General features: G+C 32.3%; 1 protein-coding gene and 1 long non-coding RNA gene across 3 annotated transcripts in view; both read right to left on the reverse strand.

Annotated features, from left to right (window-relative positions):
• Positions 1 to 382: 382 nt before the first annotated feature.
• LOC127700343 (uncharacterized) overlaps positions 383 to 15,623 on the reverse strand; it is a 243,894-nt gene continuing 228,653 nt past the window's right edge. Inside the window, exon 3 of the long non-coding RNA XR_007981554.1 lies at positions 383 to 2,570. This is a non-coding gene — a long non-coding RNA (uncharacterized LOC127700343). The remainder of the gene's footprint in view (positions 2,571 to 15,623) is intronic.
• The window catches only part of LOC127700342 (uncharacterized), a 218,607-nt gene continuing 203,366 nt past the window's right edge, over positions 383 to 15,623 (reverse strand). The window contains exons 1-6 of one of the 2 annotated variants that reach the window (XM_052203761.1): positions 14,168 to 14,256; positions 11,648 to 11,766; positions 10,263 to 10,348; positions 5,714 to 5,822; positions 5,240 to 5,364; positions 383 to 2,734 (exon numbers count right to left, since the gene is read on the reverse strand). In XM_052203761.1, coding sequence (XP_052059721.1) covers positions 2,708 to 2,734; positions 5,240 to 5,364; positions 5,714 to 5,822; positions 10,263 to 10,348; positions 11,648 to 11,753 — 453 coding nt within the window. In that variant the 5' untranslated portion in view covers positions 11,754 to 11,766; positions 14,168 to 14,256 and the 3' untranslated portion in view covers positions 383 to 2,707. Of the gene's footprint in view, positions 2,735 to 5,239; positions 5,365 to 5,713; positions 5,823 to 10,262; positions 10,349 to 11,647; positions 11,767 to 14,167; positions 14,257 to 15,623 lie in introns of those variants that run through there. The other variant, XM_052203763.1, reaches the window with a different exon arrangement.

Consider the following 15,623-nt stretch of genomic DNA (forward strand, 5'->3'; position numbering starts at 1 on the left):
GATTCTCGTTTTTTTTTTATAAAAGTCATTGTCAAACGATGATCGACAATAATTGCAACAGTACAAAACACTAGGGAAAACAATGTCATAACATTATACGACCACAAAAATTTTGTGGTCGTATAAAAAGGTTACTTACATCATCATATATAGTATCACTACTAATCGTACTAATGACAATGTTGTAGCTACATGGGACTTCTCCGAATGTTTTTCCATATCATTTAACTGTCATTTCGAAACTCCCGTTCTGTATAGACTGATTGTTTTAATTTTCTAACACCATATCTTTAATTAGTATGTGGCTTTTAGGGAATATAAAAAAATATTACAGAACAAGTTTCTTGTTTCAAAATGAAAAAGAAAAAGAAAAACATAAAACAACAAATGTGATAATTTAATTCATGTAACAAGTATGTAATACATCTATGAGGGCGTTAGCCCGAATGAGTGTATCTAATTTACACCAACATATCATTGTCAATGCAGAATGATAGATTTCAAGAATATGAGGACGTTAGCCCGAATGGGTGTAACTAATTTACGCCATGATATTATTGTCAATGCAGAATGATAGTTTTCAATAATTCAGGAAGGGGGTCTTTTAGCGACTTGATCATTTGTTATTGGAAAGCATGATAAATGCAGGGTATCCAATTTCATTTAACGACATTTTGGTGTAAATAGCGATATATTATTTCTGTGACTTGTCTGTAAGTGTTGCTCTCCGCCTATTGCAGTTTATTCAAAATTCGGAACCAATTCACGCGGCAATTTGTTTTATCAAACCGAACTATTCAACAGAAATTTTTACCAACTTCTTAATAGTGCAAGGTGATAAAATAAATCAAACTTACAATCATACAAGACTTTACTTCATAACTATTATGAAAATGATGATCAAAATTTTATTCATATTGTTATTGTAAAGAGTCATTTGAAAGGTGAGAGGAAGTTATTTTTGAGTTGCTAAAAAATGTCCAAACTAAGCTTTTATACTATTTTTATTTCAAAAGTCTTCTATATTCATAAGAATCAGACATCAGTTTGAATTAAAACATGATATATTCAGTAAAATATATGTGAAATACCAGTATGTTGGTAATAAGTTTCCATGCGGGAGATAATCTAAACTCATTGACCCCTTTTTTGAAATATTGATTTTAGCTCCCTTTAAAACATCAAGGGAATATATTTAAACTTAAAGTATAATTCACCAAGTATTTTAGATATTCATTTTAAGAAAGCTTTGTGGCATGAATAGCAAAACACATTGTTAGAAGAAATAATTCAAAAACTTAAATTTGAACATTATTTGGCAATTCAAAAATGTCTACCTCTCACCTTTCGAATGACTCTGTACAAAAATTCTAATTTACACCACTATATTATTGTCAATGCAGAATGATAGTTTTCAATAATTTAGGAGGGGGTCTTTCAGCGATTTGACAATATATTATTGATAAGCACATAAATGCAGGGTATCCAATTTCATTTAATGACATCCCGGTGTAAGTATAGAAATTTTTTGAAATATTTTCATAATAGCAATGAATATATATATATATGTGGAATTAAAGGATTGTAGGTATGTTTTATTTCATTTTGACTCTGATGGGTAAAACTTCACCAGTAGAACAGTTTCAGTATTGATTTGATAGAACAAACAATAGGGTTATAATTTAGAATGAACTGCAATAGGTGGACAGCAACAGTTACAGTCAAGTCATAGTAAATGATATAAGTGTCAATAATGTTTTATTTTATATAAATAAGTGTTCAACATGGTATACATTTTTTGTTAACTTTATATATTGTTCTGCTTATAGTTTCATTATATTCGATTCCAAATAGCTTCAACTATACGACTTGTCTACAATTTTTTTTTTATTATCGCTAAACAATTTCTGAAATATTTGCTATAATCTAAATAATAGCAAGTCAGTGGCAACAGTAGTAATTAAACAATGCTAACATTATATATCTGAATAAGTCTAGTAGCTATACTTTTGATATAGTAGAATGTACGATTTAATTTTCGTGGGCAGTTCCAAGCGCAAGTGCCAGTATACAGGGCACTATCAAATAGATTTATATGAAAAGAGTCATACAACAAGACTTGTTGTGATGGGTCGGGAGGTGGTTGATAAAGCGTGGATGTAATACACAGGGGCGCCTTGGGCCCCATGTTATAATGCAACTTTCTGTTTAGTTTATTTATCACGAATGCAAAGTAGAAGCAGTTTTTAACATGACCACAGAAGCAGGGATAAATCCTTTGTTGTGATACAAGGCTGTGGCTTCCTTTCTAGACGAACAAAATGTTGTTTACATTTTTATAGCAAAATTCCTTTTTAATAAAAACAAAGCTAGATCGGCCACAGAGGAGTTTATTTATTTCAACAGTCAAACAAAAATTCATAATGTCGGGGTAGTTCTGAACTAGCCGCAATGTAAATTTCCATTGAACATTTCCCCATTATCCTCCACTCAGTTACCTTTAGCAAAAATGGAAAAATAAGTTCATTTAAGCCTTGAGGTTGCGTTATTGTACATATGCTTAAAACCACCTTCAATTCCATTACAACAAGTGATACCCCAGTTCTCGGCGTCTTTAAAAACTTATTAAAAGTGAACTAAATGTCCGCACTTGCGTGGATTGCTTTCTAGAGATTAATTAGAGTCTGTCAAAAACATGTCTTCCTCTTCAACAGTCTTGAAAACATTCAGGTGTCTGAAATATAGAAAGGCCAAAGTAAATTATTAAATAAGTAAATCAATCAATCAATTAATCAATCAATCAACCTATCAATCAAGAATGTTTAACCAGGAACAATGCTATGGATATCAATATAAATCCGCTTTAAATCATAAATTCTCTGAAGCCCCATGTATCAAACTTCTATGTTGGAGATCCTATCATAATTTACTTGATAGAATGTTGCTGCATACAAGGAACCAATTGAACCAATGGGTTTTAAAGTTGAAGTCTTCCTTCCAAAAGTTTTATGGCCCACATATGATTGACCGTTTTCAATAGCAATGACACAGATTACAACCAAATGTTCAATTTGTCGTAGCCACAATTCCGTCTTGTTTTCTTTGATTGTGACAATTATGATAGGATGATTTAACTTTCCACGAGTGTCACTGGTAGACCAAGAACTACTATAGTTTTAAAGGGGTCTTGTCGCTTTTGCTTTAGTTTTCGGTGTTGTAATGTTTGCTATTTTTATTTTAATGTCTGCGCTGTTTCAACTGGTAAAAATCTTGTTCTATCTTTTATTCCGATAAACTGTGTTTTCATTTTAAACCTTCGAATTCGGTCAAGTATATGGTTTGAGAATTTACGTATGTCGTTATGTTAGATAAGAGAAATTTAGCAATCTGGCGAATCACTTAATATTACTCATCAACGTATTTCAACTGATTAAATCGACGGGTGTCACTAGTGGAACAGGAACTGATTTTTCTATCCGGAGGAACTGAGTGTATATACCCACGTTAAATGTATGGAGTTCGCTTTGCACCTAGTTTTCTGTGTAGTGTTTGTGACATGTTGTTTGTCTTTTCGTCCCTTTTCTTTTCTTTTTGTCACAGTTTGTGTTTTTCTTTCCATTTCAGGGGCATATGGGCCGGGGGGCATTTGCCCTTCCTACTTGTAAATGATAGAGGATACTGACTCATTACTAGACTAACTGGACATTACGACTATAGAACGTATATTTTTGTTTCGTTTTGGCTTGTCCCTTCTTTCAGTTTACCCATACACCACTGGGCTATAGGTTTTGTTTGCCCTCTTTTTATCTTACCCTTCGCCCCTTTTAAATTAAGAACGAATATATAATCTTTAAAGTTGAAAAACATAGATATTGTAAATTCACGTAAGTGATTTGTGGATTCGTTTATTTTCGTGTGTAACAATTTTTGTGGGTTGTGGACTAGCTGCACCTTAATGGTGGCTTGCTTTATTGATTTTGATATATACTGTAGACAAATTAAGTATAAAGTATACCACGAATGATAGCACTGTACATATTTTATGTGTGAATTTAAGGGTGTTTCACTCACCAAACAATGAAATTTAAGATTTTTACAATTCACATTTTAAACTTTTTACGGTTTAGAGCTCTTGATCCCATTTTTTCGTATTTTTCTCATGAATTTAAATGAAAAGAAAAAAAAATTTGGTCCCTTGCAGACATCACTTGGAAATTGTAAAAAAAAAAATTATTTCTTTGCATGTTGTTGCTGTGTTATATTTTCATAGATAAAACATAAGAATTTACACACATCATAGATTGACTGAGTTACAAAAGATTAGCAAGCGATGAGGGATTTTTTTTTAATAAAAATTAGATGTGGTATGATTACCAATGAGACAACTATCCACCAGAGTTAAAATGCAGTAGTAGTAAGCAACTATAGGCCATCGTACGGCCACAATGATTAATACGCAACGCATACCGTGTAGTCGGCTATGAAAAATGTGAAACAATTCAAACGAGAAAACGAACGGTCTAATTTATAACAAAACAATTTACGAAAAACAAATATGACAGACACGAACCAACGACAACCATTGTACTACAGGCTCTTGATTTGTAACAGGCACTTAAAGAATGTGGCGGGGTTAAACATGTTTAGGAGACTCCACCCCCTTTTACATGGGATAGTGGTGTAACAGCACAACATAAGAACAAACTAAATCTCAGTTGCATTTGGCTTATTTCAAAAGATCGGCACAAAAACCACTAACATAAAAACAATAGACACAAATCGCCGAAATAAGAGTACTTACAGTTACTGAAAGCTAGTTCAAAGCCAATTACAACTAACAAATGAATCGTGTTCTCCAAGACTGAAGTATCAATCAGAACATATCCAACGGATTTAATGTAAAGACGTCATAAACAGTCCCAGAAACGCTTGCCAAAATATTAGTAAACATTATCTACAGAATGTAGGATCATGTCTTAATTTTTCAAAAGCAAAATCTTTTGTTTGGTTTTTATTAATTGCGTGATTATGGAAACAAATATATTTCCAAGCGGAACATGAATAATACGACTGCAATACCCGCAGTTAAAACCATTCAAAATTAAAAAGAATATCAGGTTAAATTCTCACTGTTGATTAGTAAGAAGTAAAACGATTTCTTCTTAAGTATTTGTGAAAAAAATAGACGATATAGTATTCATACGGTGACAATATTTCTAAAAACAAAAAGTGACATTACCTTACAACTGCAATCAAACATATTTTCAGCTATCATTCTTTTCTGACAATCTTTTAATGTCGATACCTTTCTCCGGAAATTACACAAATAAGTCTGAAGTTTGCCAGTTCTTTTGTCTATACTTCCTAAAATGACATATACACTTTTTATAGCAATACAAGATTTGAGTTAAGTGGTAATTCACTGTTTCATATTTATATTCAGATTTCATGTTTTATATATTATCAAGAAGGAATTTAAAAACAATATTTATATAATTGTGAATTAAAGTTTCTAGAACTTGTTTTAAAAATAATATTACATATAATTTTGATGTTAGCCTAAAATTTTGTTTAGATATTTTTATGATGATTATGCAAAATACTATAATTTTGAGACAAGAAATAATCTCTAGAAATTATAAGAAAATTAAAATTAATTTCATGTAGAAATTCTATAAGAAACATTGCTATATAGTTTGTCAATTTCAAATACCTCCTATGTAATATTCTTCACTGAGTGTGAGTGGAGCTTTACATATCCCATCATTTCCTGGTGTCCAGATTTTTACTTCACCCATCGGTAAAGCGTGTGGTGAGGGTTGCTTGAAAAAAAAGTCATAAGCTGATCTTGATTTGCATAGAAATGAGAAACATAAGAACTTCATATGATTTACTTTGCATACGCCTGCATACGGAGTACATATATCTCCCAGTTGATACGATATTCCAATACTTGTATTTTCTTTCATTATTTCCTTGATAGAGTGTTGCTGCTCACAAGGAAGCTATTAAACCAAGAGTTCCAAGTGGTGAAGCTGAAATCATCCCTTCGTAAGTTTTACGGACGCCATCACGAGTTGGTTGACCGTTATGGAATATCTGTTTCACAGATGACGACGGATATGTTCCAATTGTCGTAACCACAAACCCGTCCTCTTTTTCCACGAATGTGACCTATGGAATCATACTTATTTTAGACGGGTTTGTACTTACATGGGCAACACGACCGGTGCCACATGTGGAGCATGATCTGCTTACCGTCTGGAGCACCTGAGATCACCCCCAATTTTTGGTGGGGTTCGTGTTGCTCAGTTTTTAGTTTTCTATGTTGTGTTCTGTGTACTGTTGTTTGTCTTTTGGTGTTTTTCTTATTTCGCTATGGCGTTGTCAGTTTATTTTCGACTAATTTGTTTGGATGTCCATTTGGTATCTTTCGCCTCTTTTTTACTCATTACAAAACGGGAATTACTACCCAAAATGACAAAACGTGAAAGAAAGGACACAAATACTTTCTCCTATTTTGTTAAGTCTGTAATGTCTTTGACACAAATTTGATTCTAGCAATTATGCAACATTTATCTTCAATAACCTATATGTTTCACGACAACTGTTTTATCTTCATAACACATCTGTCGTTCTTGCAGTCAAGGTTCCAATTGATATCGATATTTTTGTGTTTAAATCTTCCTACATTAAATTCTAGATAATGGGATTCGGTGGTCTACTAGCGACCCGACACATTATCAAAGAAGAAATCCCAGAACTTAAGTAATTCTGGAATTTGAATAAATTTGACATTAACAACTCCGAGGATGGCGTGACTACACATTGATTAAGACAATTCAAAAGTTTTGGAAGAGCTCATATATGCAAAAAAGTCAATGTCTTCATCGAACGATTGACTTTTTCATCCTGTAAACATGCACTCCACATTCTCTAGAAAAGATTAAAAGAATAAATTCAACGTTATTTCTTAATAAACTGTTGACACAGAAATGTGTCTCGACTGTTCACATAAAAATCAGAAAAAGACATTCGATGGACAGCAACATTGCTTATTAATTCAAAGTTGCTGGACAATGATCTTGTGGGAAGGGCCTAGAAATGGTCGACAAACTGAGATGTACTGATAGTAATGCAACTTTATACAACATATCATTGATCTGTCACAAGTAGTGCTCATCAAACTGACTTAGGCAGAAAACTTATTATTAATAACATTGAAAATTGCCAATTAATTCAATGTCAATCGACCATGACCTTGGGGGCAGGGCCTCAAAATAGTCGTCAAACAGATATATCCTGATAGTAATGCAACTTCACACAAACTATCATTGATCTATCAGAAGTAGATCCTATCAAACTAACTCAAGCAGAAAACTTAACATTGAAAATTACTTAGCACATACTTACAACTTCTCGTCCAATCAAATTGCTTATATTTGCCTTCTAATTTTCATAGTACATACTTTTCCTGTGTACTAAGTAACTACGCATGAATGACCACAAGGGTAAGATTTCATTGTATCGTAATCAAGATATTTAAAACAAAAATTGCCACTGGCTATTTTGAAATAAAATGCTGTGTTCCAAATTAAAGACATTAAATTAAATAGTTTGTAATTAGTTTTCACATTGATTTTTAAATATCCTGCTATTAAAATCTTTGGATCTAAAAAATGTTTTTGACAATTGCAAATTTTATCATTGAAATAAAGGGTAATACATATGGTTCTTTATACCTGGATTAGAGTACAACGATATCTTAAAATTATGATAATGTATCATCCATGCAATTACTTTGTACACAGAAAAGTGTGTACTATGAAAACTTTGTAATAATTTTTTAAACTTTCTTAAGGAAAGTGATCTATTTCGTCATGAATTGATTGATTTATTGATTATTGGTTGCTTAATGTCCAGTGGCAAATATTTCCTGCATGTTCAGGACGATGTCATGAATTGAAAAACTGTGATTATGTCTGAAGATAATGTGCCACCTATATATATATATATATATATAAACATATGCTGATAAATCTTTTAGTTTTTACTTTGAACTAATAAAAAAAACCACACAAAACCTATAATCTCTGATCTATTTGTAGTTGCTTTTTAATGCCTATCTGCTAGACTATATCTTTGGGGACAAACTATCTATATGTTTCAAATTTATTATAGCTTTAGTTTTACTGTGAAATTAAAAAATGTTTTCAAAACATATAAAGCTTCCACTGCAATTTCATTATTACCTGCTTTTGGTCAATTCATTTTGTCATCTTACCTAAGAAGAACATGTATAGTAAAACACCGCTTTATATCAGTATACATACTTACACCAGCAGCTACCATCTTTTCATTCTGGAGTGAAGGGCCTTTTGAAATCACATATTTTACAATGATACTGGTGAGTAGATTTACAAAATTCGTTAATGAGCTCCGTTTTACAAACACCTGTGATACAAGTAGTCAGCCAAAATAAACTATCAACAGACCAATTAAAAGATTACTCGAGTTGTAAATATGTGCTAAATTGGATAGTCTATGGAAAGGTATATACTATGAAATTAAGAGCTTGGGGCAAACCCCTCGCTCTGAATTTCATAGTATATACCTTTCCATAGACTAACCTAGACTTATTTATGCAAAGTCACTAGACCATGCCCTAGAGGCCAGGGCCTCAAAATAGTCGTCAAACTGATATGTACTGATAGTAATGCGACTTCATACAATATATCATTGATCTATCACAAGTGGATCCTATAAAACTAACTTAAGCAGAAAACTTAACATGAAAATTGCTAGTTAATTCAAAGTTGCTGGACCATGACATAGGGGCAGGGCTTCGAAATAGTCGTCAATCTGATATGTACTGTGATAGTAATGCAACTTTCTATCAAATTTCAATGATCTTTCACAAGTAGTTCCTATCAAACTAACTTAGCAGAAAACTTAACAATTGTTGACGCCACCGCCGCAGCCGTGGCCGCAGCAATCCCTGTGTCTCGTTTTCCGCGACTTTCGTCGCAGGCGAGATAAAAAGTATGACAAAGGCATATTCAAATATCATTTCGAAGGAGGGAACACTTTTTAATGTGTAAATAAAACCCCCACTGTGATACTACCACAATGTCCCTCAAACTGATATCATTTGAATATTATTTTATTGACAACAAATTCATTATATTTTCTTCTTTTAACAAGCAACCGACATTCTAATGTGAAGCTTTTTTTAGCATTGTTCTTGCCGACTTGTTTTTGTAATCGTACGAGGTAAACTTTATGAAAGGGCTTTTAAAGAAGAGTGAAAAGAACCTACGACTCTCCTTTAATTCTGCATTGCACATATTATGTCTTTCACTGAACAACTAAATACTTGGTAATTCTTTTGATTACATATACCCTATTAACCAATTGAAATACAAGATTTTACAGATACATCTAGATCCTTTCCATGTCAAAACTTACATCTAGAAATCAACAGCCTAAGTTGCAAAGAAAAACACGTTGTAAATAAATGTACAGTTTAATATGTGACAAGCCCTTGTATAATGTATACAAAATTGTGAGTGGAAAAAGTTTACATTCAATAAACTCAGGAAAAAGTAGATATAGGCATAAATTAGTCTTGGGCATAAAATTAACAAATAGCGGGATTGAATAGAGATATCTCCATATATGCCATTGTGAACTTTTCACTTTTAAGCAGCAACATTACAAATGGGGTATACTAAAGTATACTAGCTTGTGTTTCCAATCCGGAAATTACGGTTACCATCAAGAATTATTTGACCCAGATACGATATGTCTGTGTTTAGAAGTTCCTTTATAATATCTACTTTTTACATACATGTATATGAAAACGAATTTGTTGATTTTTTCTTTGTCAAAATCCTCCGTTCTTGCTTGTTCTCTCAGAATAGCATGAAATAGAATTTTACTAGGTTTGAATAACTCGAAGGGAGGCGGTTGTGGTGTAGAACCTGCATAAACTTATGGAGCACCTATGTTTTCATCCGATTTTTAGTGAGGTTCGTGCTGTTCAACGTTTGGTTTTCAGTGCAATATCTTGTAGACTACTTATTATTTGTTTCGGTTTGTCTTTCGATCATTGTGGTGTTGTTTTTCTTCGACATGTTATTCTTTATTGTTTCCAATGTACATTCCTACTTTTTGCACAGTGGTCTGCACAGTACTAAAATAACGCTGTTGTCAGTTGATGTTCTTTAAAGAATGACAGTGTAACTCAACCACAAGTATACCTTTAAAATATCCAGAACGTTCACTACATAGTACACATCTGCGTTTGTCTCGGATCCAGGAACTGTTTGGACTATACCTTTTATGACTGAAAAATGAAGAACAATATGAGAAGTTAAAACCACTTTGTGACGTCAAATTCAATGTACTTCAGTACTTATTTTCTGTTTTAAAGTTGTTCTGCTGACGCCTGCCTGGCAGGCTGAACATGTCGACCAATATTTTAATAAAATTACAGTCTCATGAAGTGCTGATGTCAAATTGGTACTTTAATATGAGAAGTTATATACAATGCTGAATTACAATGCCTAGGTAATGTATGCGATCCCTTCGTGTAGTTTCTTATACATGAATATTTTTGCATTGGATATTTACTTGTTCAGCGTATTCTAGAATAGGTAGTTTCAAAGTTCCTCTGAAACAGTAACCCGGTTTTGATTGATCATACATTATACGTTAGTTATTTGAAAAGAGTCTTCGTGGAAAATTTAGGATACCAAGTAATAAAATGTTTGTTTGTGAAGACACTAGTGTAATTTGGAAAAGCAATAAACTGAAGCAATTCCAGTCCTTCCTTTTGATTGAAAATTGGAAAGAGACGTACTTTTGTCAAGAATTTCTTTTGTGTTGGAGTCGTTGAAGTGGTTTTTTCTCCGCAAGTAAATCTTCAATACCTTATTCCCGTTATGTAATGTGACGAACTTACTAAAATAATATTGTTTGGGGTTTAATTGCGGAGACAACAACGCATTTGTCATAGAGATAAGGCAGATGTTAACCAACATTCCTTCGGATCTATGAATATGAGCATAAGGTTAAAAGTTTTATTTTTTTTATTTGCAACGAAGAACTAACAGCTTTAACCCACTCGGAAAGGTAAAACTTCAATATAAAAACATTAATCGAAGATAACAGGCTTATAATTGTGTACGCCAGACGCGCCTTTCGTCTTCAGAAGACTCACCAGTGACGCTCAAATAAAATTAAATTAAAAAGCTAAATAAAGTATGAAATTGAAGAGCATTGAGGACCCGAAATTCCAAAATAAAATGATACATAATAAGCGACAATGCAGAAAAGTATTTTATAATGCTATATACATGCTGAAGTATACTTTTTTTATTTGTTTTACTTAAAATATTGTATGTTACATTTGTGTTTATGTTTATAACTGACTACAGCCTTTGTGGCGCTCGAATCAACGCAGTTCGAAGACAAATCAATAACAAAAAGGAAAAGTAATTTATGCCAGGGAGTCGAAAAACAGTATTATTTTGAATGATTTTAACATTTCTCATAAACAGAAAATGAACAGAAAATGACCATATCAATGAAATCTCCCGCTTTTTTGATAAATTCATGATCATTATAACTGTAAAGTACTTACTAAATTCAGAACCACAAACGTACTGATGAAGCGATGTTTCCCCACAGGAACATCCTAGTGACCATGAAACCATTGACAATACAGTTAGCACGTACAGCAGCAGCATGTTGTTCTAAAATCTAGTAAAAGATAAACATAATTTGGTACACTATTAAGTTTGTATTCTTGATAATATAAATAGGACTCTTAGCGTTGCATTTATTAATTTATAGTAATCAAAGCGCTTTCAATTTACTAGGAAGGAATTCAAGTATTTATTTTTTTACTTAATCCTGTCTGAAATACTTGTATCTATATAATATATATAATGTCAATTATAAAATCAATTTACCAAAACAAACGGAAAAAAATCCAAAATGTCATTTTGTCTTTTAAAAGTCGTTTAACAAATGAGTTATTTCCCTTTGAACAGAAATCTACTAATTAATAAGTATTTCATCAAAAATTTAATTCTAGGGAAAGCGCTTTAACTGAACGAAGAGAAAAGCTAAAATCGTGAAAATTGAACTTGACCTGTAACTTGTCATGATAAATCAATAAACCAAAATCAAATCAATATCTTCAAGCACGAAGAAAAAAAGTCTGGAAAACTGATTTGCCGGACTGACAGATGGACAGACAGACGGACGGACAGACAGACAGACAGACAGACAGACAGACAGACAGACAGACGGAGTGCAAACCTAAAGTCCCCTTCGACTTCGTCGGTAGGGGACTAATAACAAAACATTATCAAGTTGAAATTTTCATAAATATAATATTTTTTTTAATAATACAACCATTTAAATAATACACCAATCAGGTAAAATTTAGAAAATAATAATTTAAAATATTTTTTTTTTAAATTTTCAAATGAAAAGAGTTGAGTTTAGTAAAGATTAACGATGAAGCAAATAATCAGGAAACAACATTAATGAATATCACATATATATATGTTTCTTCGTAACTCATTCGACGATCACTGGACTTGCTGATATATTTGATCCACATTGGGGTCCAGAAACTATAGGTTGTGAAGACATTCAACAGAGCCAATCAAATATTTGAATTTTACAGTGTTTCCAGTATGTTCAAACATCAGAAAGAAAACTACTAAATTGGAAAAGGCAAAATAACAAACCACAAAGTAGGGTTAAACCGGCAAGTTGCGTGTCAATCCCCTTCCTAATAACTTGGCTTAAGCTTTTGACAAAACACGAGAAAGGATAAATCGCACAATAAAAGTTAGTACAGATGAAGTGTTAGATTGGCATGTGCAGCACTATATCAGAAATGTATTATTATTTTAAGATATAGATCTCTAAATTAATATCCGTAGTTCAAAGTAAAAAATATGTTAAACTATATATGTTTTTATTTCTATATCCTATTCTAAATCTGTTGATATGTTGGTGTTTTTCAAGATGTCGGTATATTTCCAGTAGGGGAATAACCCTTCCTATGAGTGGGTGTGATCAGATCGGATAACAAAAAAATTATGTAATACAGTATTACAAGATTTCAAAGCTAATTTGAGGAGCCATACTAGCTTTTCGAAAAATAATTTATGATCAAAGGATTAAAACACATAAAAATAAAAAAGCAAAATAAACAAACGTCAAAAACAGGAAACAAATGTCTATGTATCGGAAATTCACCTTAAAATTTACCAATTTTAGATACATCATTCTGTTAACTTAAAATTTCTCTAGGATCAACCTCAGGTATCCGAACAGGTATCAAAACCATAGCAATATCAAACCATTAAGATCGGTTACGTCTGTGAGTCAATAATATTGAATTATATAGATATAGGAATATGTGGTATGAGTGCCAATGAGACAACTCTCCATCCAAGTAACAATTTATAAAAGTAAACCCTTATAGGTCAAGGTACGGCCTTCAAAACGGAGCCTTGGCTCACAACGAACAGCAAGCTATAAAGGGCCCCAAAAATTACTAGTGTAAAACCATTCAAACGGGAAAACCAACGGTCTAATCTATATAAAAACGAGAAACGAGAAACACGTATGAACTACATAAACAGACGACAACTACTGTACATCAGCTTCCTGTACATATAGTTCATCATCAGTGGCATCAATGCACGTAGCAGTACAAAAATATACCAGCTACCAAAGTTTATTTGCTCATGTTTGATGCACCATATGTGTGAATCCTGAATAAATCTCTCGTTAATTGTGATCGAAACCACATATTAGAATCTAAAAAAATATCAAATGTTCTAGAATCTTCAATCTCAAAACATCAATATCAAACTCAGCTATTCACATCAAACTAATTGTACATAAAATTTTTTAATTTTTTTTTTCCTCTACATGTATTTTTAATTTGTATATATTTTAATGTATGTCTTGTTGTAAGTTATCCTCCTGTGACATAATCTCCAATTTGGTAGAAGTCGAAATAGAAGAAGAACAATAGTTTAAAAATAACTTAAAACATGAATACGATCAAGTTTTAATACCTTGAGAAACAAATGTAATATACATATAAGAGATTTAGAAAATGAAAACAAACCTTCTATGAAATGTCCAGATGTTACAAATTGTTTACATATAGTTTTGTGTGTCATAATATTACACAAGTTTCCTGTTGACAAGATTTTGTATCACTACACAATGTTATTGTAATTAATGAATAAAGTTAACGTTTTTCGATACAGACGAAGGAAGGTACATAACAAGTTTACTGATTGAAATACATTTGCCCGGCGGAATTTCTACATCACATCCAACAAAACATTTACAAAGGATTGATTGACGCAGGATTGATTGCATTTCAGCAGAATGACTGAAATCACCATAACAGGATTAGACTCGTTATAATAATAATCACGCATATAAGTACTTGTACATTCTTGACTTTCAAATATTTGGGTTTGAGTGTTCCTTTTAAAGGTAAATCCGAAAAAGCAATTCGTATGCATTAAATTTATAAAGTGCTTTTTTCATTTCAAATCTTTTATTCTGAAACATTTGAAGCAGCACATGTATGTTCCAGATCATTTTAAAATCACATCGTTTTATAAGTACGATTTGTAAATAGCTCTATATAATAAACAAATTATGAAATATAAAAAAAGCAACGGCCGTCACCCCCACCCAAAAAAAAAACCAACCCCAAACACCCCTCCCCGCCCCCAAAAAAAACTCAAAAAGCAACAACACATAAAACCCAAAATAAAACAAAACCCTCCAAAAATAAAAACCGACCAAGCAAATTTTTTTTTATTAATAACAGAAATAAGGAAAATGAAACAAAAAACGGATCAATCAAACGATAACAAAATAAACAAAACAAATTTATAACAGAGAAAAAATAAAAGCTTGTTAACCTGACAATATTCAAAGTTACTACATTCCGAAAAAATTGAAAGAGAAATGTGAAGTCAATACGAAATAGATATGATTGACTGTTTGATGAATGTTAAATTAACGTCTAGTGGCAAATACTTCATGCATATTCAGGATAAGAACAACTTAACAATTATTCAGAATTGTAGGCTAAAAAAAGTGGTGCATTGTACGACCGGGGTTAAGAGTCGAATGTGAACTGCTACTGGGTCTGTTGCACAGAAAGTTTTCCTTAAAACAGACCACCTATATGTACACCCTCCATCCACGAGTCATTGGATTTCACGTCCCATTCCGACCGGACGTGGCTGCGTATTTATACATCCTGCACAGCCAACGGACACACATTTTTTGCATGGATTCTTTTGCCGAATGAGAGAAGTCAAGGATACATGTAAATACTCTTATTTAAATGAGGATTAGATTTCATCAAAATTTTACATTTTCATAACCTGAAAAACTGAATGAAAGTAGATGATGTATATACGTCAGTGAGACAAAAGCCAACGACAAAACACCAAAAAGACACGTAGATGCCGATAAACGGTCATCAAAAATAGGCAGATGTATAAACAATATCGAGTTCTTAAAGTTAAAAACATGTAAAAAAAGTTGTGAAT

This window comes from Mytilus californianus, unplaced genomic scaffold (assembly GCF_021869535.1).
Source record: "Mytilus californianus isolate M0D057914Y unplaced genomic scaffold, xbMytCali1.0.p SCAF_5, whole genome shotgun sequence".
Taxonomy (NCBI): Eukaryota; Metazoa; Mollusca; class Bivalvia; order Mytilida; family Mytilidae; genus Mytilus; species Mytilus californianus.